Consider the following 24,607-nt stretch of genomic DNA (forward strand, 5'->3'; position numbering starts at 1 on the left):
CTATGAAATCACCACTAAATGGCGTGCTCTAGTAACCCACAGGTATTCTAAATGTATTAGATGAATGACATATACCTTGAACCACCACCTGGCTGCCTGGGACAAAGAACTGCTGTGTGCCATCTGCTGACTGTGCTGCGTACTGCACAATTGTCGCACCTGGCGGAGGAGCTCCTGAATTTGTCATTGTTAATGCCTGCAGTCCCTGAACACCATCAGATCCTGGGTTAGAAATCTGGATTGCTCCACCTTGGGCTATAGCAACTTAACAGAAAAAGAAAAGAAGTATTAGAGAATTTCAAGATTTGTTCTTAACAACCCCATATTGGAAGAATATATACTCTGGACCTATATATGACCAAAGCGTCTCGTTCTCAAGTTACCCTTAATTCTCTATGCTAGATTGATTGATCAAGGGACCCTCCTTCATGGGACAACACACTGAAAAACTCAAAACACTTGAAAATTCTTATATTCAGAACTGCTTGAAATACACAGAACCCAGGGAGTTCCTCCTCCTCCCTGGCATCCATATATATATAGTATTTAAGAGGAAGAATGGAGATGCAGGCAGGGATAAAGTCCAGGTTTTGACTTTCTCCTTTCTTTCTCATATATTATCAGTTATAAACAACATTCTTCTAAGACTTAAGAAACGGTCAGTTAAATTCCATCGAGCATTATAATTACAATAAATTTGTACCTTCAGTTAACTACTTGTCTAATTTATCATCAAAAGAAAGTACCTTTTAATGGAATATATATTTAATATATAGCTTTAAAGTCTATATATATGTATTAAAATATGTGTACTTATATATTTAATAAAAATATGTGTGTATACATATATATATATTTAGACATGAGGTTTTATTTATTTTTAGACATGAGGTTTTAAAGTGCAAGTCTATAAGACTGTAACCTTTACCATTTTGACTATGTCAGGAGAATCCTGAAATATAAAATGCTAAGTTGGAAAGAACCTTAAAAGGTATCTGTACAGAAAGAATTTGTGCTACAGTATTTACCTCTACAAAGTAGCTTAAATAACTGTAGCTATGGCAACAGATATGAGGTAGACTTCCCTTAAACACTGAGACTTACCAACCACGTTTAAAAGTTGACATATTAACAGAAAGTTTCAAAAGAATAACTGATCAAATGTTATGTTTTAAAATTTCACTCTAATAGACAAATAAGTACTATTGAAAATATCTGAGAGCTCTACATACTTTAACATAAAGATGACTCCATGTTTTAGTTTACACACTAGAGGTTAAGTGGAACAAGGGCTAGTCTTTAAAAAAAAAAAAATCACATATAAACCAGCTAACTAGACTTTACAATGAATATAGAAGTTAACACATAATCAGAGTAACATGACACCTGTAATTTAATGTAAGTGCCTTACTGGAATGCTGTGGTAGTGTCTAAGGTATATTCTGAATATTTCAGAGTCATTTTCTAACTTTGTTATGGCATCTAAGCAAAGGTGACAATCTGATCAGATAAACCTGTCAGAACTATTAGTAACAATAACCACCACCACCACCAAATCTTCAGTTCTTTGACCTAAAGTTCTAGGGCCAACACAGAAGGATAAGTTAACATTTTAAAAAAGGATTTCAACACAGAGGCACTATCTGGTTTTAGTTCATTGGCAGGCTACCACAAGATTGATAGAAACTGAAGAATCAGTTACCAAAATGTCAATAGTTGAGAAACTCTGAAGTAATCTCACTTTATTTGCCTGGTTCATCTACAGCATTATATCTCGTACACATTTTCAAAACAAGATTTCACCATGACTGTCCAAAGATTTCAAGGATCTCAGGACTCACTCTTAATAATAAAAGGGTTTGAGAGAAATCTAAAAAAGAAGAGATCGCCTCCTTGGAACTTCATGGCTGGACATGAATGAATGTCATATGTTGTTATATATTTGAATGCATATTTTCAGTTGATAGTTTGATGTCAAAGAAACTGCTTTATAAAGAACAGGAACGGGCAGTGTACCCACCATGTTAAGAAGCACAAAGCCTAGCACACAGCAGGCACTCAATAAATATGATTGATGAGTGAATGGCTATCATTTCCTCAAGACAGGACAGATAAAAACTTAAGCCACATGTAAGTGTAGAAGAGTTAAATGAAGTATGGTTTCAAATTGTAATTATAGAACTTAATTTTCCTTATTGACAATATTATCAAGCTTTTCAACTAGTAACAGATCTAAGTAGTTGCTTCCAAGGATAAGAACCATGAAATAGGTAGATAAAGATCCTTTCTTTCTTCTTTTCATACTTCATTTTTTTTCACTCTTTTAGTTTTCAATGTTTTCCCAATAGATCTAACCAAATTTCTTTGCTTTCATGCTGTGAAAAACTGAATCTGTTCTTATCATTTTATTTTTCTGATCATTATATAATTAGAAATGGAAAACAAAAGACGCGGGCACACAGAAGCTGGCTCTCGAGAGAAAATGTTTCTACTGACGAGTCTTGTCTTTTAGCCTAACTTTTATTTTTTTTATATCAAAGGCACTCTTGATTTTGGCATAAGCAAATGACAGAGGGCTCTCCCATTTAAAAATATTATCTCTCAACTGACAATATCCCCAATGCTGAAAGATTTCTCAGTGCTTCAGGATACCGGAAATAGGCTTTGTGAGCATGTGTGTATATATTCAAAAGATGTGAGGAGAAAACTTTTTAGGTTACAAAAATTTTCAAGGATAGCATAATATGTTTTCAATAAACACATCAGTATAAATTAAGTAGTAGGAAAAACAAAAATGAAATTAACTGAATGAGTTTAGTCATATCTTAGCTAATTATTAGCTTTACAAGCTTATGGAAATTTTCTAGTGAACATAAAAGGTAAAACAATTTTGTGTCAATTATTTGCCCTACCCACTTATTCCAAACCTTTTTTGGGGGGGGGGAGCGGTTTGAAGTATTTTAAAACCAATATCAGACATCAGGTCTGGCAAATCATTTTAAAATAAAATCATTGGCCCATATCAAGGCCATTAGGAACCAATGAAAATAAAATAGCTTTGTATTTCCTACTGATTCCTAGGTCCTTAGAGACCTAGGTTTTACTAATGCTCTCTTGGACTGAAAGGGCTGCCCTGGAGGCTCAGATAGTAAAGAATCCACTTGCAATGCAGGAGACTTAGGTTTGATCCCTGGGTCAGGAAGATCCCCTGGAGAAGGGAATGGCTACCCATCCAGTATTCTTGCCTGGAGAATCCCATGAACAGAGCAGCCTGGTGGGCATGCAACTGAGGCATAAAAACTTATACTTATGGCCACTTTATTGTTCGTAATGGAGAGCCTACATGGGCCTGTGTATAGTGATTAGGATGCAAGCAGAGGTAAAGTAGTGTATTATTTTAGGTCACTTAACACATGCACACTTATTTTCCTCTTCTCAGTAAGCCTTAATAACATTACGATTTGATGAAATAATCTCAACTCAAGGAAAACTGAATGGTTAGATTAGACGATCAGTTAAATTCTACTTCACTGCCCATTATGAGTTGACTCAAGCCTGATGGTATACTATCTGCTCATAGTAGTGGCGGGCAGAGGTCAAGCTCTGGTGTTGCAGTTGCTCTGGGAGATGCCTAACTTTCTGTCCCCTAAAGTCTCAGGTGAACTGCACCCCATGATTTAGTAGGTCACTCTGTACCCACAGACTGAATGTTGAACACACTGACCTTACATTAAAAAAAAAAACTTTGTCTAGAGAGAGTTTAATTCATAGTTAAGAAGTATTTTTTCCACTAAGTCAGTTTTAGTGGTTACACAGATGTCCTCATATACATTCTGACATAGCCATGATATTTAGTTTCCAAATTAGAATTAACAAGTATGATTTCCCTATCCCTAACTTACCATATCCCATGTTAGCCAGGATGATACCATACCAACTAGTCTAGGCAATGAATTCTTTAAAAATTCTTGGCATAAAAAACTGTTTTAAAAAATCTGCTACTTCTACTATTCACTGCCATGGCACACTTCTCTTCTTAGAGGAAGTAGTATCACTGAAGCAAGGAAAACACTACTTATAGGATGAAAATTCAAGAACTTTGGTAAAAAAAAAAATTTAATTAAAAAATAATATTTAAATGCATATATAATCAATAAATGAGGAAAAGAAAAATAAGGATGGAAACTGAAAAAGAAAAAATTCATGACCAAATGAGGAAGAAGCAAAATTTGAGATTTCATCTGACGTCTTTTCACATGATACATCTTTTTAAATCTAAATCTGTATATATGAGCTAATTCAAACTACAGGATCTTCCCTGTAGCTCAGACGGTAAAGAATCTGCCTGCAATGAAGAAGACCCAGGTTCGATCCCTGGGTCAGAAAGATCCTCTGGAGAAGGGAATGGTAATCCACTTCAGTATTCTTGCTGGAGAATCCCATGGGCAGAGGAGCCTGGTGGGCCACAGTCCATGGGGTCGCAAAGAGTCGGACCCGACTGAGTGACTTAACACTACCACTACTACTATATATGAGCTAACTCAAATACACAGACATGTAAGTGTTTAATTACTTACAATTTACAATTTAAAACCATCTTTATTCCAATTGCAATGAAAGGATTCATAAATAAAACCTCATTGAGTGAACTTTAAAGAGGAACAGCCAAAAAAAAAAAAGAAACAACAGACCTTATTCCTGTGAATTCTCAGACTGAAATTCAGAAAGTGAGCACAACACAGCAGCTATGAGTACCTGAAAGACTAAAACAGTATGGTGCTACAACAAGAACAGCAACACCAAAGTTAAAGAGCCAGACTTACACTAAGCAGATACCATCCCAAGTTTGCTTTGACAGGTTCCTTGGGAGCACAGAAGCAAAGTCATTCCTAACAGCAATAAATGCAACTGCATTTACTTTGGAATGCACAAGCCGATCATGCCAATTCCTCTTATGAAGAAATGGAATGGGTGCTTATTCATTCGAGCTTCCTGAGAATTCTGAATTCTTCAAGCAGTCCACAAAGGTCACAGAAAACCTTTCTGCATAATGGTGGATTTAGGATGAACTTACTTACCGTTAGCATACAGATGAGTTAATAGAGACTCACTCTTAACAAGATTCCTAGGAAAGCAAAGTAGAAGCAAGAAAAGAAAGAGGGATATTTAGGAAAAAATAATTTGAAGTCTTGGATGATAGCTCTTAACTGGTAAGGGAAGAAGTAGGATTAGCTCGACAATGGATTAAAAAAAAAGCCTGTCTTTAGAGAAAATTTAATGAAGAAACTTCAAACATTTAAATTTCTTTACCTGCAACAGCACAAATAGAATAACCACAACCTCTGTTCATGAATTCATTCCCATTCAAAGCATGTCATGCAGTAAGTAACATTCTTTGCTAATTCTAAGACAGTCTGAACCACCATCGTTCAGAAATAGTCTCTTGAGACAAATCAGATTTTCCTTGACCAGAATGACTTAATTGGCATACAGCAACCCTGTCACTAAGATCGGTACTTCCAGTAAAGTTTCGCAAGTGTAGCTCACTTTCTTGGTGTTGCAATAATGAATCCCTGCCTATTTTAAGTTATTTTCCCTACTCTTGGAGATAGCCTATTCTAACTTTCACTTCTTGCTTTTGTCATTAAAAAAAAAGTTGAAATAATAAAGCCAACTTCCATAAATATCTCTTTCAACTACTAAAAGTGCAACTACTTGTATATGAGAAAACTTAAGCACACTTCATTTTTTAATTTTTATTTTATTTCTTCAACTTTTACAGTTCCTTTGTTTTTAACACCAACAAACTCATTGTATAAAATTAGAATAAATAATAATTAGTAAAATAAGTAAATAATAATTATAATTTATATATAACAATTTTTGAAGTTTTTTTTAATCCATGGATAAAAGTTGAAGAAAGAATTAAAATCTTTTTATAATAAAAGTTCATAGAACAATCTCAAAACTAGGTACAAAAAAATACACAGAAAAATCTCCAGAAATTCTAGTAAAATAACCTCTAATCTAAAAACCAAAGGACACCAGAAACTCTTTCTATTTCTAGATATTTAAGAACATTTAATCCTTAATTTCTGTTAAGCTATTGCTAGTAAGAAATGGTTGATGAAAATGGATCTTGTATAAATATACACTTAAAGCAAGGTCTTTCTTCTAAAGAAAAACTTAAATATTAGTATTTACTTGTCAAATGAAATAATTATCAACATAAACAAGTGTCACTAAGTATCTAAGAAATCCGTTTTTAACATAGGCAATATTCCTTTTTTGAGAACTAATAAAATGGCAGTTTTTAACCTGCAGACAACGCATATTGGACAAACACAACTTTTTATTAAAATAACTGCCAGGATCATACTGTATGGGTCCAAATTAAGAAAACTAAGTAACAAACTGTCCATGACATCTTATGGAGAAACTGTATGGTAAACAGTAAATAAATATGCCTGAACTTCTATGCTAAGGAAAAAAAAATTGTCCATGACTTTTAATGTGGCAAATAAATATATACCCTAATTTCTAAACATTTGATTTTCTAGTTCTCAACCAGAACCCCTGACTCCACTCCCCCACACCCACATACTCCACACCCAAGGTAGTGATAACAATATGGAACCCCCAGCTCTAAGTGCACGCTAAGAGCTCAAGAAATGCTGCTGGAGAGGACAGTTTAATGACAGTGAGTGAGACACTGCCACAGCTGGCTTACATTTCTCTGTTTCACGTCAAAAGCACTATGTCTCTTTTGACATGAAGAGTCAAAAGATTTTACCCCAAAGGTAAAATCTGTTGTCTCTTTTTGTTCTCACATTAACCCTGAGCTTGGCAATTTAGTGTTAGTCATACTTCAAAGACTAAAAACCTGAGATGTGAAATTATACCAGGCAGTGACAGGCAGGACCATGTACCACTGGCTTCCCCGTATCATCGCCAGCTTCAACATCCTCTCAACCCAACATGTTCTCACGACTCCAAATTCTCAGCTAATAATCTAGGCAAATTCACCCACAGCGTCCTCGCCCATGTCACTCAGAAACAGATCAATTGCTAAGCAGCTTCAGGATATGCCAGAGAGATGTGTAAGATGACAGCATCTTAATCACCATCCAAACTTTAAGATATCTTAGCATAATTTCAGCAGTAACTTCCAACATTTTCCCTGTCATGACACAAAAGAGACAATGACAAGATGGTAACAGCCCACTACTCAAGGCCAGAGCTGACTAGCCAGGAGGTTCCGGCATCTCCAAGTCCCGCCCAGTCACACTGGTTCTAAAACTTCCACCATCTACTCCCATGGGTCAGACAAAAAAAGGCATATAAAACAGAGAAGTGATGAAAGAGAAATGAAGGGGAAAACCTCAAGGTCTAACTCTTACAGACCATGGAGAGTTCTCTTTTCCCAACATTGAATTTGGACATGTCCAATGAGCGCTCTGTACAGGATGTGGACAAATTCTATTATTGCCCAGTTCTGCCTAGTATCAGGGTAGGAGCTACCCAAAGAACCAGAATCACCAAAGCAGAATTTGCTTAATAGTGCAAATCTACCACAACTAAAAGAAAAAACTAATGACTGTATAAGGCTTTCCCACAGATTACAGCAGCCAGGTCATAAGTTAAAACTTGAGGTGTTTTGTAGGTATTATTACTTTTTAAAGGGAAAACAGAAAATATATCTAAAATATTAACACTGTACTTGGATCAACACAGTCATTAACATCACACATATTTCTGTACCTAACTAGCTTTTTTTTTAAAAAAAACCTTTTTTCCTGCCTTTTCTGTCTTTCCCTCCCCACTTTTCTTTCTTTTTTTACTGAAGTATTTTTTATATCAAATGTTCTTGATTTGGGGAAAGACTAGTGCCTTAACTGGAGCACAAAGCATAGAACTAGCAGTCCATTAAAATGCACAAGACTAAACGTGGATGCATCTGTTTATTTACAGCTTTTGGTGCTTAAAACTTCAGATAAAATGATCTGTCCAATTGCGTCAGTTTAAAAAAATAAGTCATTTTTCCATTCTCTTCTAGAAAAAGCTGCAGCACAAATTAACACAGTAGAGAGTAGTGAAAACAGAATTACATTTAAAACATAGTTTAGAAAACATAAGCACCTCTTTTAGATTAGTAAGATGTAATTGTTGGTGACAAAAGTCAACAAGAACAAAATACAGACATTTTATATCTTACTGTGTTCACATGCATCATAGAGACAAAAACAGTAAGCTTTAAGTGTTTACTAGATGTGAATACAAACATATAAATAAGAAAATTATTTTGACCCCAAAGTTTTCTTCTATATTTAGTAAACAAAATTTTTTTTTGTTATTTTTCAAAAGTATACGACAACTGTCAGTACAAATCTCTCACTTCTTTAACAAGTACTTTTCACACTGTGATACACAATTTAGGTATTATGATGCATTTTTTAAATGGAACAGTTTAGTGCCAAAACCCAAGCTGCTTCAGGGAAACGAGAGACTTAAAGCTAGCACTACGACATATGGAATCACCGCATACATACTGTATTGCCCCGTGCTAGTCTGATATATGCTAGTCGGCACTGCCATAGCAGCGATGTTAGGCGGTGTTCCTTCTTCCTCTGATTTTTCTTCTTCAATCTTGGGTACACCAGGCACATCAGAGGAAAGTTCATTCAGTATTTTTCTAAAACATAATTCAACAATACAAAGAATTAAGATACATGAATGAGATTTAAAACAGAAAAGCTATCAGAGGAGAATCTGAGGTTATCTTTATTTCTCCCTTTTTGGAAAAACTTTTCATGACTGTAGGAAACTTAACTTACCTGTAAGAGGGTCTTCGTGAAAGGATTTCTCTACGTTTATGAGAGTCAATTACACCTTCTGATTCTGCAGACTCATCTGTTTCTGCAATGGTTGCTACCTATAACACAAGAGTTCCTGAGATGCATCATAAAACCCATGGTATCTCCTTCATTCACAACCCAGTGTCTGAAGGGGCTGTGTGTGCAGCCCAAAGCCGGGCACTGCCCACAGAACGCAGAGCCGGGCTAACCGTGCTCACAACCTGGCTCAGGAGAGGAAGGGCAGGCGCTGACGCTTTGCTGTAAACCAGCCCGTGTACCAAGGATGACACAGACGACAAACGCTACAGAAATGCACATGCGCCAGACAGGCTTCAGGAAAACACTCAATGTAAGACACACAAGGCCTAAGCCCCAACCCTGAAAACAGTCTCACAAATCCAGCAGAGGGTGAGTGAGCAAGTGACAGGAGAAAACAATACCACTGCTGACTTAGGCTGGGTCTTCAAATTAGACATTAGATAGATCCAAAGAAGAAAGGATATTAAGTAGGTAAATACTTGTGTTAACAAGCCTGGTTAAAGTCATGATTTATATTACAAGAAGTAGGTTGGGCTTGATATCAGTAGGTCTTGTCAAAACAAGGAATTACTCCTTAAAAGAAAGATCAATTTTAAATACAATTTCATTTTTTGAAGGACTAGTATAATAGCATGAGTACTGAAGAAAGGAAACTAAAATAAATCTCTCCACAACATGACTGTTCTCAATATATTCAGCCATCTATCATAGGTTCTGGGTTTACAAAACTACCTATTAATATCATCTATCATCTAGTTCTGAGCTTACAAAACTCCTCCAATGAATATTATAAGGACATGGGATTTGATTTGAGTATAACCAAAAAATCATATTAAAATACCAACAATGTAAGCAGGAACATGTACTTCCCAAGGCATATGGATGTGCATGTATGTTTGCCCACACGTATAACCATGCATCTTTGGTCATGGATACCCTATACATAAGCACACTCAGGCATGAAGAGAACTTATTAGAGAAACTATTGTTGCAGTCAGACAACCATACATCACCACCAACTATTTATCACTTTCAATTGGGCTTTCACACATCTCTTGCATAATCATAACCACCCCTTTGTGCAAGGTAGGCTATTACTGTACAAAGTGAAAACTGAAGTTCATCACTCACCAGGTCAGAATTCTAAGACAAGATCCAAAGGTTCCTACCTCTGTAAAGATAATTAAGTCACCCATTTAACAAAATCTAAAACAGCTTATTGAAAATGAGATAATACTCTCTCTTCCAGTGCCAGCGAGGTTAAAGCTAAGGAGAAATATCTGCATCCTAATAAACATCACAAAAAGGAGAGTGGGCAGTCTTGTTTTATAATCAGACTCGGAAAGACTCAGAAGCTCCTAGAATCAAGGTCCTCACAAGAAAGGAAAAAAAAAAAAGAGACACTACTGAGAATCACTCAAACTTTTGAACAACTCAGAAGAGACATCTGTGCCACAAAGATAAACAGACTTATATTGCACATGGATTTAGTACTTCCAGTATCGTGGTGCAACTCTTATCCTTATTCTGCAACAAACTGGATTCAAATACACAGGAAAAGGACAAGACCAATTAAGTATAAGCAACTATGTTTTCTTCACAGATCTTTTTGTCATCAGATAGGTTCAAATAATTTCAATATTTAAAGGATAAAGACAAACTGACCTTAAAAAGGAACAGAAATAAATTTAGTAAAAGAGAAAAAGTATGCTTTAAAAATGCATACTTAGGGCACGGCGTGGCTGGACCCGCCGGAGCGCCCCCTGGAGCGGGTGTGCGCGCGCGCGCTCGGCCTGATCCAGGGACAAAAAAATAAAAAAAAAAAAGAAAAAAAAAATGCATACTTAATAATTTATATCTGTTGATGCAAAAAAGAATGTTTTTGCTTAAGAAATGTTAAGAATTTATGACCAACTTTGGTGACAATAAATAACAAAACACGTCTCTGGATCACAACCGCAACACTAACCACATCTAAAAAAACCAAGGTTTAATCTGATGTATAAATGCAACAGCAATTAACAATTATATCATGGCACACATACTGAATGAACAATAAGCCTAAATTTCTACACTTTACTGTGAGTATTGGTGAAAACAGTGTCAGTACTACAATATTTACATTACAATGTTTATCAGACATCTCCAAAGAAGCCTCAAAGTACTTTTAAACATTTTTGGAGAGCTTTGCTAAATGAATCTGAGTTTGAGCAAAGAGCAACAATTTAAAGGAGAATGACTGGACCTGCAAATTAGGAGCTGACAACAAAACTGCAGCTCGAGTCAATCTCTGTATCCGACAGGGCACCAAGCACTTCACAAAGAAAAAGGGATCTGCCTACAACGTGGGTGACCTGGGTTCAAAGCCTGGGGCGAGAAGATCGCCTGGAGAAGGGAACAGCCACCCACGCCAGTATTCTGGCCTGATTTCAGGATAGCGGAGCCTGGTGTGCTACAGTCCATGGGGTAGCAAAGAGTTGGACATGACTCAGGGACTTTCAAAAAAAAAACTTCTACAGAAATAGAAAGGAAATTCTTCCAAATGTTTAATAAGAGTTGATCATCACTCTTTTCCATGCCCACCAGTTCAACCACTTAGAATTTATCCTAAAGAAATTTTTAGGCAAATATACAAATATAGCTTATGTACATATATTTAGATGAACACAGGGATGTGTATAAATAACATTTCTCAAGGTGTTAAAAACTTAAAAAATACTTTAAAATATGGAAATTGTTACATTATGTTGAATTGCATTAAAATAATTTATATTAGGTCATCTATGACTAAAAAAAGACACTACATATAATTGGTAACATTACTACATTATAATTTGGTAATAATATAGTACATATAAATAATAGAATACTAGCATGCCATTAAAACATGTTTATGTATGCACATAGAAAACATATATGGAAGACTTTCAACCAAATGTTAATAGTACTTATATCTGAGTGTTGAGATTATTTTTACTTTCTTCTTTTCTGTATAATTTTTCTCTCAATGAACATAGGCAAATGTGCAATTTCAAAATAAATAAAGAAGCCAGTGTTGACAAAACAAAAAGAAATTACCATCATACTAATAGATTGTTCCTTATATGGTTAAAAAAAAGCATCAAATCTACAGGAAAAAAAAAAAGGATAAATGAATTAATGAAAGAAAAAATAAAAGCTCAAGAAAGCCAAAGAGAAGTCATTTAGGCAGGACGCTAACCTGAACAGTTTGTATTTGTGGTGACTGAATAACGGATGGCTGTGGTGTCTGAATTACTCCCTGGACATGGACGGTCTGGCCGGAAGGTAACTGTACTAGAGTTACGGCTGGGGAGCCTCTTCCGGTGCTGGATCCAGCTACAGAAACCTGCAAAAACCAGCAGCATTGAAGATTAAGGCTGAACATTTTTTTTTTCCTCCACTGTTACAATCTGCCTATTTTCCCTGCTTCTAAGAAATGACCAGCAAGCCAGGGTACTCACCATTAGGAGATGGTTACAGTGCTGGAACAGTCATTCTCTGATGTGACAGATATTAAAGAACCCATGCGTCTCACTTTCGGTTCCCATGCTTCAGTGGCTAAGGATGTTCCAAGCACAAAGTTCTAAAGCAGTTAAACTACCTCACTACTACCTCGAGATTACTAAGTGAAGCCTTCTTTAGGCCAGAGTATAAACTACTCTCTCTAACTTCTTAAGAGCAGAGACAGAACTTAAATATGGTAAATTATTTTTTTAATAAGTGCAACTTCTGACATGTGATATTAGAGTATTACTCCAGATATAAGCTAATGCCTTGTCTCTATACTGATGAAAATTGCAGTTATTTTTATGCCCCAATAGTCACAAAAAAATGCATAGGTCAAAGAAGTCCCAGGACCTCTCAGGCTCTTAGCATCTCCAAACCAGAGAAAGCTCATGCCCTGGAGACTGTGTGGTCCTTGCACACTCCCCTCCCCACAGTTTCAGCATGCAGAACCATCACTTGGTTTGTACAGAGGAGATACAGCTGTTTCCCACCACCTTGGGTGCTTGCAACAAAGAGCCCTGCCAGCAAAACACATTAAAACATGTTTTGTTTTGTTCACTTCTCTGGACTCAAAACCTGCCAAGTTTCTAACTGGTAAACAACTCAGTCCTAAAAGCCGGCGTAATCTGACAAACTCTGCCTCATTTTACTAAGTTTCACTATTCATTATGACTTCCTCGGAACAGACAGAGACTTTGGACATGAAAGAACCTACTAGTTTCTATTATGAGTGGTGGCAGACTACAGAATCTAAAACAAATTTTGAAGAAAGCCTCTGTGGGCCCTCACTTGAAGGAAAACCAATCATTTCCAGTCAACTTACACAAATACTTTTAAAAAATTACTAAAAACTGGGTTTATAACAAATAATCAGATGTATTTACAGCATTCCCTTGGAAGGCAAACTTCTTTGGCAATCTAGAAGTAAAGTCTTCTATCCATGCAAGAGAACCTACATGGAGAGCACTGAACTAAGTGCACCAAGCTGGAAAGCAGAATTGCTAAAACCAACACCTAAAGAACAATAGCACGCAAACATAGAGAACTAATTGCTCCATTGTCCAGGTCATGAAAACCACAGGAGTACAGAACAGAAAGATCAGCAGGAGTCTGAACAAGTGGAGGTGTTGTGTGACAGCAGCCCCGTGAGCCGGGCCTTCCTATGGTCTGGATAACAGCTGGACAGAAAAGTGAGAAACTGGGGCAGAGAGCACCCAACATGGAGTCCCATGGGCAAATTCAGCCCACCTGCCCCTGGAGTATTAGTGCCACTTTAGATTTCAGGGGAAAGAAAAAGGGCATCCCATAATGGAGCCCTCAGATTTAACATCCAGAAGTTTAAAAGCCACTAGATTTATTCTACAAATGTTCCCTGCATGAACTATATATAAGGGATTCTTCTCTTTGTGAACCAGTTGCCAGAAAAAAAAAAAGGTATTCCTCTGCCAAATGACTAAGGCTCAGACTTTTAAGTCTCAGGACACCTTTATACTCCTAAAAATGACTGATGTCCTCAAATAACTTTTATATTACATCCAGCAGGATCCTGTAAATGTGCAGCCAGCTCCTGGGAAGGGAAAATGCTATGGGTAAATTTTGCAGATTTCTGTAATGAAAATACTCCTACTATGCAGATTTTAAGCTGCCAATGGGTGACACTGAACACAAAGCTGGAAGAAAATGTGCACAACTGGCTATGATAAGCAGCTCAGCTCTTATATATATAAGCTGTTATATTATATGTGTGTGTGTATATATATATATGTATGTATAATATTGATATTTACTAAATAGAAATTAAAACAGAAATTTTAAAACTACTTAGTAATTAATTTAAAAATAACAATAATTCCATCATACGCTAACATAAATAGCATTTTCTGAAGACTATTTTCAAAGACATAATAATTAGTGCCAAGAATGTCAATGTTTTACATTTTTACAAATTCTTTTAATGTCTGGTTTAACTTAAAACAAGCTGGATTTTCATACCTATTTCCGCACTGAATCTGTTGCAATAAGTTATTTTAATTGGTATATGAGTATGCCTTATACAGATGTATGATTAGAAAAGGTGGAGTGTTATCAATACCTTTTCCAGAAAAATGTGGGTATTCTTCTTGGACACTACCCCAAAACTCAGCAAGTGGTTGTTTTTTGTGGCCATGTGGAATCTGAAAACTTAGTTACGTTAAAATCAATTGATCTGGGACTTCCCTGGGGGACCAGTGGCTAACACAACACACTCCCAGTGCAGGGAATCCAGGTTCAATTCCTGGTCAGGGAACTGGATCCCACACACTGCAACTAAAGATCCTGCATGCTACAACTAAGACCTGATGCAGCAGAATACATAAATGCTAAAAAAAAAACAAACAAAAAAAAAACTATTGCTGTGTCTTATACTTCAGATGGTTCTTTAGCCAGGAATGATTTTGTAATGTCATGTAGTAGTAGCTACTTGGAAAATACTGAGTTATTGAATTAAGTAGATCTCCCAAATGCTGATAAATTTCATGATACACTATCAGAAAATTACATTCATTAAAATCAAAATCAACTTCATCAGAAAACTATACAATATTGGCAAGTTATCAAGCTCAAAATGGCAGATGAAGAATTTCCACAATTTGAAACTTCTGCTAAAAGCCTGAATTTTATCATCAGCAATAAACACTGTTAACTGTTTTCCTTGATGTGACAAGCTTACTTCATTTGCTTTTGAGAAAAATTTTTCAAATACTCAAGTTTGAACAGACATAGAAATAATTTAGTTATTTGCCACTGCTTTGAGAAAAATTATATCCTGTGGCAGGGGCAGGTGTGTGTGTGTGTGTGTGTGAATGCAGCTAGTTCATCTTGTCCCTCAGACAATAACTTGTGTTTTTTCTCAGATACCATGGATCTTCAGTAAGTGGCAGAAATGCTTTCAATGAATGTTCCACTTCCAGAACACAGAATATTAAAACAACATGTACTTGAGGGTCAAAATTTAATATAATTGGTAATGTTTACATGAAGCTCATGTGTGCTTCATCAGGGACAGTCTTAAGTGGAACAGACATTTAAAAAAAAACAACTCTAGGTAAATGCAATGAAGACTGTAATGACCACTAACAAAAGTTTGGTGCCACTTACGTGACTGGGATGAGGCACCAACAGTTTTAACCCCCACTGTTTTTGCACCATCAAGACAAATGCCAATACAGAGGGAAAAAAAAATCTTAGTATTATTATGAAAATACGGTTATCCTCTAAAACCTCCAGGCATGATTGTGTAACATCATGTAGTAGTTATTTGGAAAATACTGGGTCCTTGGTGTCTCCTCCAGGGTTCCCCGGATCGCACTTTGAAAACTGCTGCTCTGTCCTCACGCAGCCTCTGAGCCCTGCTCACAGCTCCAAGCACACAGTGCTGAAAAGGGCTGCGAGTTTAGCTCCACGACAGCAGCATGGCCAAAATCACCACCCACAGTAATCTTGATAGAACATTCCTGTGTCAGAGACGAGCAAAACAGAAGGTACATTATACCCAAGGGCATCACCAGGACTCCTACAGATGAGACCTGTGGCTTGAGATGCAGTTAGTGCTCCACACACTTTCAAGGAAATGACCCTGCTGCAGAAAAATTAGATATTCTGAAGAACAACTCAAGAAAGATTCATGGGGGTTTTGATAAGTATAAATCATGCTTAAAGTCACTCTAATTGTCTTTCAAGTGTAATTTTCAGGACTTTATTAAACAATGTTCCATCAAAATGGCTTAGTGAGAAGAAACTCTGCTGTAGAAAAGAGAGCTATACCCACTAGAACAAAATTGAATTCCCAGAATTCTGGAGATGAGTTATATGAATCTGTATTTACAGTGAAAACTCAATGTCCAGACTCTGGGCAGTGAAGACGCTCATGTGTGCATGTGCTCAGTTGTATCCGACTCTTTGTGACCTCATAGGCTGTAATCCACCAGATTCCTCTGTCCATGGAATTCTCCAGGCAAGAATACTGGAGTGGGTTGCCATTTCCTCCTCCAGGGGATCTTCCCAAACCAGGGTTCGAACCAAGTCTCCTGTGTCTCCTGCATTGCAGGTGGAGTCTTTGCCCATTGAAGCACCTGGGAAGTCTCATTTTTCTTATAAACATCATATATTCATTCCAAGAATTTTTAATAAGTCAGTCTCACAGAAACAAGTCATACTTACAAATTAACTCATTCTTTAGTTCCCTCAACAAATGTGGGAAGCCTACCTTGTGGATCAGTCTAGACAGCAGAGATAAAGTAGTAAACAAGAAGTGCTTAATCAGAAGGAGACAGAAAACAGATGAAGAGACAAAAACATAATTTGGGAGAGGTGCCAAATTCTTAAAAGAAAAATAAAGAAGGGTAACTAGTGAGGTGGGCCTCCCTGGTGTCTCAGGGATAAAGAATCCACCTGCCAATGCAGGAGACACGAGTTTGATCCCTGGCTCGGGAAGATCCCCGGGAGAAGGAAATGGCAACCTACTCCAATATTCTTGCCTGGGAAAATCCCATGGACAGAGGAAACTGGTGGGCTACAGTCCATGGGGTCACAAAAAATTGGACACAACTAAGAGACTAATCACCGACTCGATGGACATGAGTTTGAGTAAACTCCAGGAGTTGGTGATAGACAGGGAGGCCTGGCGAGCTGTGATTCATGGGGTCACAAAGAGTTGGACACGACTGAGCGACTGAACTGACTGAACTGAAGAGACTAATCAACAACAGCTAATGAGGTAGAGGGAGGGTGGAAGGAAGCTACGTTAATGTATACCTACTGTGGAAAGCTTCTCAGAGGAGGGAACTTCTGTGCAAAAAAACAGTCTAAAAGAAAAGTAGGAAAGAAAGCCATGGGAAGATCTATCAATATACTCATCACATTCCAACAATCAAGCAAGCAACTGCTCAAAAAACAAACATAAAATCGGTGTATTTTATATTTTGTAATTTTACACCTCTATTTATGAGGCTCTGAAAAGTGTAAAAATGAACTCATGCTGGACAGTTTACCTTTTTTTCCAGATCCCCTGAAGAATAATCTTCTTCTATAGGATGCCTGAAACATAGATTATGCTGATGCCACCACATTCACCGAAAACCCCACTAGAGACAGGAGTTAATGTGATGAAATAAATGAAGATGATGCAGTTGACAGCCTCACTTGGCTTTGCAATTATAAAAAAAAAAATCTCCTAATAGTGACACTTATAACTGGTAAAACCTCACAATGTTGTAACACAGCATTTGATTAGCACCTAGTGGACTGGCGCCAATCTGTAGCCAGGTTCCCTTATGATGGGGTTTATGATGTCACAGTGCAGCTGAGCGTGTCACATAGCCACTGAGCCCGCCTTCCAGACAGTTAATAAAGGATGAGAAGATGTCAATGCACGGCCTAGCAGACTTCACTGTCAACTCTGCTGCCTGAAAAATCAAATCTATACATTATCTACTTTAATTCCAAGGACTTCAATGAAAACCCAGTAACACCCTATAGGAGAAGCTGGAAAAATATCTTGATTTTTGTGTATTAAGACAGGATTCTCAAAAAGAGTCTGTTTCTTCTATGGGTAAAAAAGAAGAGTTTAAAGAATAAGGCTGAAAACAGGAAAAGAATATTATAAATGTGTACACTTTAAAAATGACACAAAATATTTCACTTCATTTTTTTAAAAAAGTTGTAGTTAGGGACTTCCCTGGTGGTCCAGTGGCTAAGACTCCATGCTCCCAATGCAGGGGGCCCAGGTTTGATATCTGGTCAGGGAACTAAATCTCACATGCCACTACTAAGACCTGGTGCAGCCAAATAAACAAATAAATAAAAATTCTTTAATAAGTTGTTTGTAATTGCATTAAATGAAGACAAACACAACATGAAAAATATAGAATTGGTATCACTGTAGTGTCTTTAGTGTTTTTCTTTCCCATATCGAGGTTCTGTTTTTTTTAAACAGTGTAACTAACAAATGGCAAAAATCAATGGAGTTAAATTTTACCTTGTAAATATCAAATGAAAGCACTGATAACAGAGTTGGACACATAAGACTGATATTTTTACAACTATGTTAAAATTGTAAGGAGAACTACAATATTATCTTTGAATCCTTTCTTTGTATAGGGAATAAACAAAAACTATCTAAAATCTATAATCTGAATTTAAAGGAAATAGTTTTGTTTCTGTAATTATAAATGGCCAAATATGTCTCTTTTAAAAAATTCCCCTTGAAAGCAAAGCAAATATCAGAATCAAGTCATTCTTAATTATATCGTCTATTCTGATAATACCTCCAATAAGCAGTGGTGATCACTGTGGCAACTGGTGATGACAAAATTAGGGTTTCTTTATGCTTTGAAAAACAACACTCTAGCAAATTTTTTTCCCTAGCTGATCCTTATCATTTCCTATTAATAGTACTTGGAGCATCATTTTATATTCTAATATGATATGTGTTTTACTTATATTTATAAAGACTGTGAACATGATCTTTAGGGAAGTCAAAATTCTTTTAGCTCTAGACTTTTAAAAATCAGTCTTATATATTGATTTCAAAAGACTGAAATTAAAATTGATCATAATTTTCTAGCCAACTCTATTACAAAGAAATAAATGCACGTAGTGAAGTAGGTTGCTATGAGATCCTTAGCCCAAAATGACATTTACCCAACAGATGGCTTATATGGGCAAACAGTTGATATTAAAACTACTCTTAACAATGATATAGATTAGATTCATTTCTAATACTGAGGAAGAAATGAACACGCCAAAAGTCTGAAGCTACAGAATGAATGCCTAAAACCACTTATCTTTATTTCTGACCAGTATCAACTTATTGGGATCTTCTCTTGTAGCTTAGTGGGTAAAGAATCTGCCTGAAAGGCAGGAGACCTGGGTTCGATTCCTGGATCAGGAAGATCCCTTGGAGAAGGAAATGGCAATCCACTCCAGAATTCTTGCCTGGAGAATTCCATGGACAGAGAAGCCTGGCAGGCTACAGTCCATGAGGGTGCAAGAGTCAGAAACGACTTAGCAACCAAAGCACCACCACAATATCAACTCATAGGAATGCCTATGAAGGAAACTTCAATTCACTTGAATTATTCTACATTAATTTTTCTACCAATCACTTGGTATATAAGCCTTAAAGATTACTGACTTAACAAAAACAACCTTAAAAAAACAGTAATAATAAACAAAATGTGGTGTGTACATACAAAGAGGAAGGAATTCCTATCACATACAATACAGATAAACCTTCAGGACATTATGTGAAATAAGCCAATCACAAAAAGACAAGGAAAAGAAATGCAAAAAGACAAAATGGCTGTCTGAGGAGGCCTTACAAATAGCTGTGAATAGAAGAGAAGTGAAAGGCAAAGGAGAAAAGGAAAGATATACCCATTTGAATGCAGAGTTCCAAAGAATAGCAAGGAGAGATAAGAAAGCCTTCCTCAGCAATCAATGCAAAGAAATAGAGGAAAACAATAGAATGGGAAAGACTAGAGATCTCTTCAAGAAAATTAGAGATACCAAGGGAACATGCAAAGATGGGCTCAATAAAGGACAGAAATGGTATGGACCTAACAGACTCAGAAGATATTAAGAAGAGGTGGCAAGAATACACAGAAGAACTATACAAAAAAGATCTTCATGACCCAGATAATCACGATGGTGTGATCACCAACCTAGAGCCAGACATCCTAGAATGTGAAGTCAAGTGGGCCTTAGGAAGCATCACTATGAACAAAGCTAGTGGACATGATGGAATTCCAGTTGAGCTATTTCAAATCCTAAAAGATGATGCTGTGAAAGTGCTGCACTCAATATGCCAGCAAATTTGGAAAACTCAGCAGTGGCCACAGGACTGGAAAAGGTCAGTTTTAATTCCAATCCCAAAGAAAGGCAATGCCAAAGAATGCTCAAACTACCACACAATTGCACTTACCTCACACGCTAGTAAAGCAATGCTCAAAATTCTCCAAGCCAGGCTTCAACAGTATGTGAATCATGAACTTCCAGACATTCAAGCTGGTTTTAGAAAAGGCAGAGGAACCAGAGATCAAATTGCCAACATCCGCTGGATTTTTGAAAAAGCAAGGGAGTTCCAGAAAAACATCTATTTCTGCTTTATTGACTATGCCAAAGTCTCTGACCGTGTGGACCACAACGAACTCTGGAAAATTCTTAAAGAGATGGGAATACCAGACTACCTGACCTGCCTCTTGAGAAATCTGTATGCAGGTCAGGAATCAACCATTAGAACTGGACATGGAACAACAGACTGGTTTTAAATAGGAGAAGGAGTACGTTAGGGCTGTATATTGTCACCCTGCTTATTTAATTTATACGCAGAGTACATCATGAGAAACGCTGGGCTGGAGGAAGCACAATCTGGAACCAAGATTGCCGGGAGAAATATCAATAACCTCAGATATGCAGATGACACCACCCTTATGGCAGAAAGCAAAGAAGAACTAAAGAGCCTCTTGATAAAAGTGAAAGAGGAGAGTAAAAAAGTTGGCTTAAATCTCAACATTCAGAAAACTAGGATCGTGGTATCTGGTCCCATCACTTCATGGGAAATAGATAGGGAAATAGTGGAAGCAGTGACAGACTTTATTTTGGGAGGGGCTCCAAAATCACTGCAGATGGTGACTGCAGCCATGAAATTAAAAAACACTTACTCCTTGGAAGAAAAGTTATGACCAACCTAGACAGCATATTAAAAAGCAGAGACATTACTTTGTCAACAAAGGTCTGTCTAGTTAAAGCTATGGTTTTTCCAGTAGTCACATATGGATGTTAGAGTTGGACTATAAAGAAAGCTGAGTGCCAAAGAATTGATGCTTTTGAACTGTGGTATTGGAGAAGACTCTTGAGAGTCCCTTGGACTGCAAGGAGATCCAACCAGTCCATCCTAAAGGAGATCAGTCCTGGGTGTTCATTGGAAGGACTGATGCTGAAGCTGAAACTCCATTACTTTGGCCTCCTGATGTGAAGAGCTGACTTATTTGAAAAGACCCTGATGCTGGGAAAGAGTGAGGGCAGGAGGAGAAGGGGACAACAGAGGATGAGATGGTTGGATGGCATCATGGACTCAATGGACATGAGTTTGGTTGAATTCTGGGAGTTGGTGATGGACAGGGAGGCCTGGCATGCTGCAGTCCACAAGGTTGCAAAGAGTTGGACACGACTGAAAAGACAAATATTGATGCTTCCTCTTATGTGAGGTATCCAAAAGTAGGCAAATTCATAGAAACCAAACATAGAATGGTAGTTACAGGAGGTTGGGGGTGTGTGTAAAAAGGAACTGTTGTTTAATAGGTACAGAGTGTTAGATCTGCAAGATGAAAAAGATCTAGAGATCTGTGTCACAACAATGCAAGTACATTACAGCAAACACTACTGAACTATACACTTGAACTTGTTAAGACTGTGGATTTTATGTCTTTTCTTTAACCATACACAAAAATAGCAATAACATTGCCCCAGGTTTGCCACATATGATAATTAGCTGGCTCACTGCCAAGAAGATAATCAATCAATTGATTTTACTAAAGGCAATGAGACTGACTTCCCCATCATTTTATAAAACATAATTCTAAAGCTCTGAGTGCTCTCGTGCTCCTGGCCTCAGAGTTACTGCTCAGTACTTAGATTGGCTATTGGTGCCAGGATTTATAAGAACCAGTTACTAACACATCAACACGGATAAAGTTTAAATCTTCTATGCTCTTCATATATCCAAGATCAGAAGCTGAACTGGGACCTAAACATGAAACTATCTTGAAAGTGAAAAGTGTTAGTTGCTCAGTCTGTTGTCCAACTCTTTGACCCCATGGACTGTAGCCTGCCAGGCTCCTCTGTCCATAGAATTCTCCAGGCAAGAATGCTGGAGTGGGTAGCCATTCCCTTCTCCAGGGGATCTTCCTGACTCAGGAATTGAACTTGGGTCTCCTGCACGGCAGGCAGATTCTTTACCATCTGAGCCACTGGGGAAGCCCCAAAACACTGGAGTGGGTAGCCTATCCCTTCTCCAGTGGAACTTCCCAACCCAGGAATCAAAACAGGGTCTCCTGAATTGCAGGCAGGTTCTTTACCAGCTAAGCCACCAGGGAAGCCCCACAGTAACTATACGTAGCATATAATTATGATTACTCTTTGCTGATCATGCATGTTCCCAGGAAATGTCCTCTGAAATAACCTGGTTCAACACTGAGACCTATGTATTATCATAGAAGTAACAGAAATGTTTAATGCAATCTAAAGCCAGGTTTCCTGGGCTCTGCCTTTTACTAGCTGTGTGACCTGTGACAAGTTACTCAGCCTCTCTGTGCCAAATTTTCCTCAACTGCAAAAGATAATGAAAACAATACCTTTCTACAGAGTTGTTGTGAGAACTGAGCTATGTGTAAAACATTTAATTCAAAGTGAGTATTGGTGTAAGTTAGGGTTCTTTTTCCTTATACCAAGTACAAAGCAGGAAACAAACCCTTAGAAAAGGTAAAACTAGAAAGTTCTGAGGAACTGGCAGGCCAACTTATACTGGCAGTACCTATCATGGTATATTAACATATCTGATATCAAATAAATAACCATTAGTTTTCAAAAGGTATTTAAAAAGAGGTCTACTGCTGTATAGAACTTACCTACTTAAAGGCAAGTACTTTTCCTGAAGTATTTCTGCTTGCACTATTTTCACCTGATATTGTCTTTACTTAGCATTGGGTTTTGCTGTAAAACCTGAACAAACTTTTTTGGCCAACCCCATATTTTCGACCTCACAAGCAGGCTTTTCTCTCCTATGCCTTTTTGGAGAACCACAGGTCGTACCTCTGGGGTGGGGGAGGGCTCTGAAAGCTCACATTTCTGAAGATCATTACTAAGATGCTGTCATCACAATTAATCAATGAGGGAAAATTTCCCAAAGCCTCTGTGCTTCCCAAATGCAATTCCTTTAATAGTTTGGGGTTTACAGAGGTTGTAGCAGCAAAAATTGAAGTGAGGCAAAGTAAACAAACTGAATCTTACTCAAGGAAGAAACTATAAAAATTAACATTTCTAATATTAAAAAATTTCAGGGTCTAGTCCACTATTTTTGTTTTTGCTGTTCTTTTTTTATTGTGGTAAAAAAAATACATAATATAAAATTCATCATCTTAACCACTTTTAAGTGTACTATTCATCATATTCACACTTTTGTAAAAGATCTTCAGAACATTTTTATCCTGCAAATCAGAAACTATAGCCCTTAATCAACAGCATCTCCTGTATTCCCTCCCCACAACCTACTCTTTAACTCGGAAGAATCAGAGAAAGGGTAAAAAAGTAACTGTTTATACTCAGTTATTTTTCCATTACTGTTAGTGACAGACTACCTGCTACTAAAACTGAGACTTGAGCATCAAACAGGAAGTACCTGAAGTCACTGCAAATGAGAGAAAGTCTCTAACAATCTCCTAAACACTAAAACAGACTCATATGCAGTTTTTTTTTTCTGATTATAAGAAGTGAAAAAACAAAATCTTCTTCTGAAATTTGACTTTGCTTTACACCTGCTGAAATTATCTTTGAAACATCAATTTTCTTATTTTTTAAAAAATATTTATTTGGCTGCATCAGGTCTTAGTTGTGGCACATGAGTTAAGTTGCTCCTTGGTCTGTAGGATCTTAATTAGTTCCCTGACCAGGGATCAAATCTGCGTCCCCTAAATTAGAAAGTGGATTCTTAATCACTGGAGCACAAGGGAAGTTCTTGAAACATCAATTTTCATTCAAAGCAAAGTAAATCCATGGCTGATTCATGTTAATGTATGGCAAAAACCACTACAATATTGTAAAGTAATTAGCCTTCAACTAATAAAAATAAATGAAAAAAAAAAAGCAAAGTATTATCACATTTAATACACTGGGATGAAAATACAGAGTGTGTTTTAAAGCCAAAAATTAAACTTTAAAGAAGCAGAAGGTGAAGAAGAACTAAAGAGCCTCTTGATGAAAGTGAAAGAGGAGAGTGAAAAAGTTGGCTTAAAGCTCAACATTCAGAAAATTAAGATCATGGTATCCGGTCTCATCACTTCATGGCAAATAGACGGGGAAACAGCGGCTGATTTTAGTTTTTTGGGCTCCAAAATCACTACAGATGATGATTGCAGCCATGAAATTAA

General features: G+C 37.1%; 1 protein-coding gene across 9 annotated transcripts in view; it reads right to left on the reverse strand.

The window, feature by feature from the left end:
- CREM (cAMP responsive element modulator) overlaps positions 1 to 24,607 on the reverse strand; it is a 65,804-nt gene that overhangs the window by 19,444 nt on the left and 21,753 nt on the right. For 5 of the 9 annotated variants that reach the window (XM_043883251.1, XM_043883253.1, XM_043883250.1 and 2 more), the window contains 4 exons: positions 12,115 to 12,261; positions 8,835 to 8,932; positions 8,550 to 8,692; positions 76 to 264 (listed from right to left, as the gene is read on the reverse strand). In XM_043883251.1, coding sequence (XP_043739186.1) covers positions 76 to 264; positions 8,550 to 8,692; positions 8,835 to 8,932; positions 12,115 to 12,261 — 577 coding nt within the window. The remainder of the gene's footprint in view (positions 1 to 75; positions 265 to 8,549; positions 8,693 to 8,834; positions 8,933 to 12,114; positions 12,262 to 24,607) is intronic. The other 4 variants (XM_043883256.1, XM_043883258.1, XM_043883255.1 and 1 more) reach the window with 1 other exon arrangement.

Source organism: Cervus elaphus, chromosome 23 (genome assembly GCF_910594005.1).
Source record: "Cervus elaphus chromosome 23, mCerEla1.1, whole genome shotgun sequence".
Taxonomy (NCBI): Eukaryota; Metazoa; Chordata; class Mammalia; order Artiodactyla; family Cervidae; genus Cervus; species Cervus elaphus.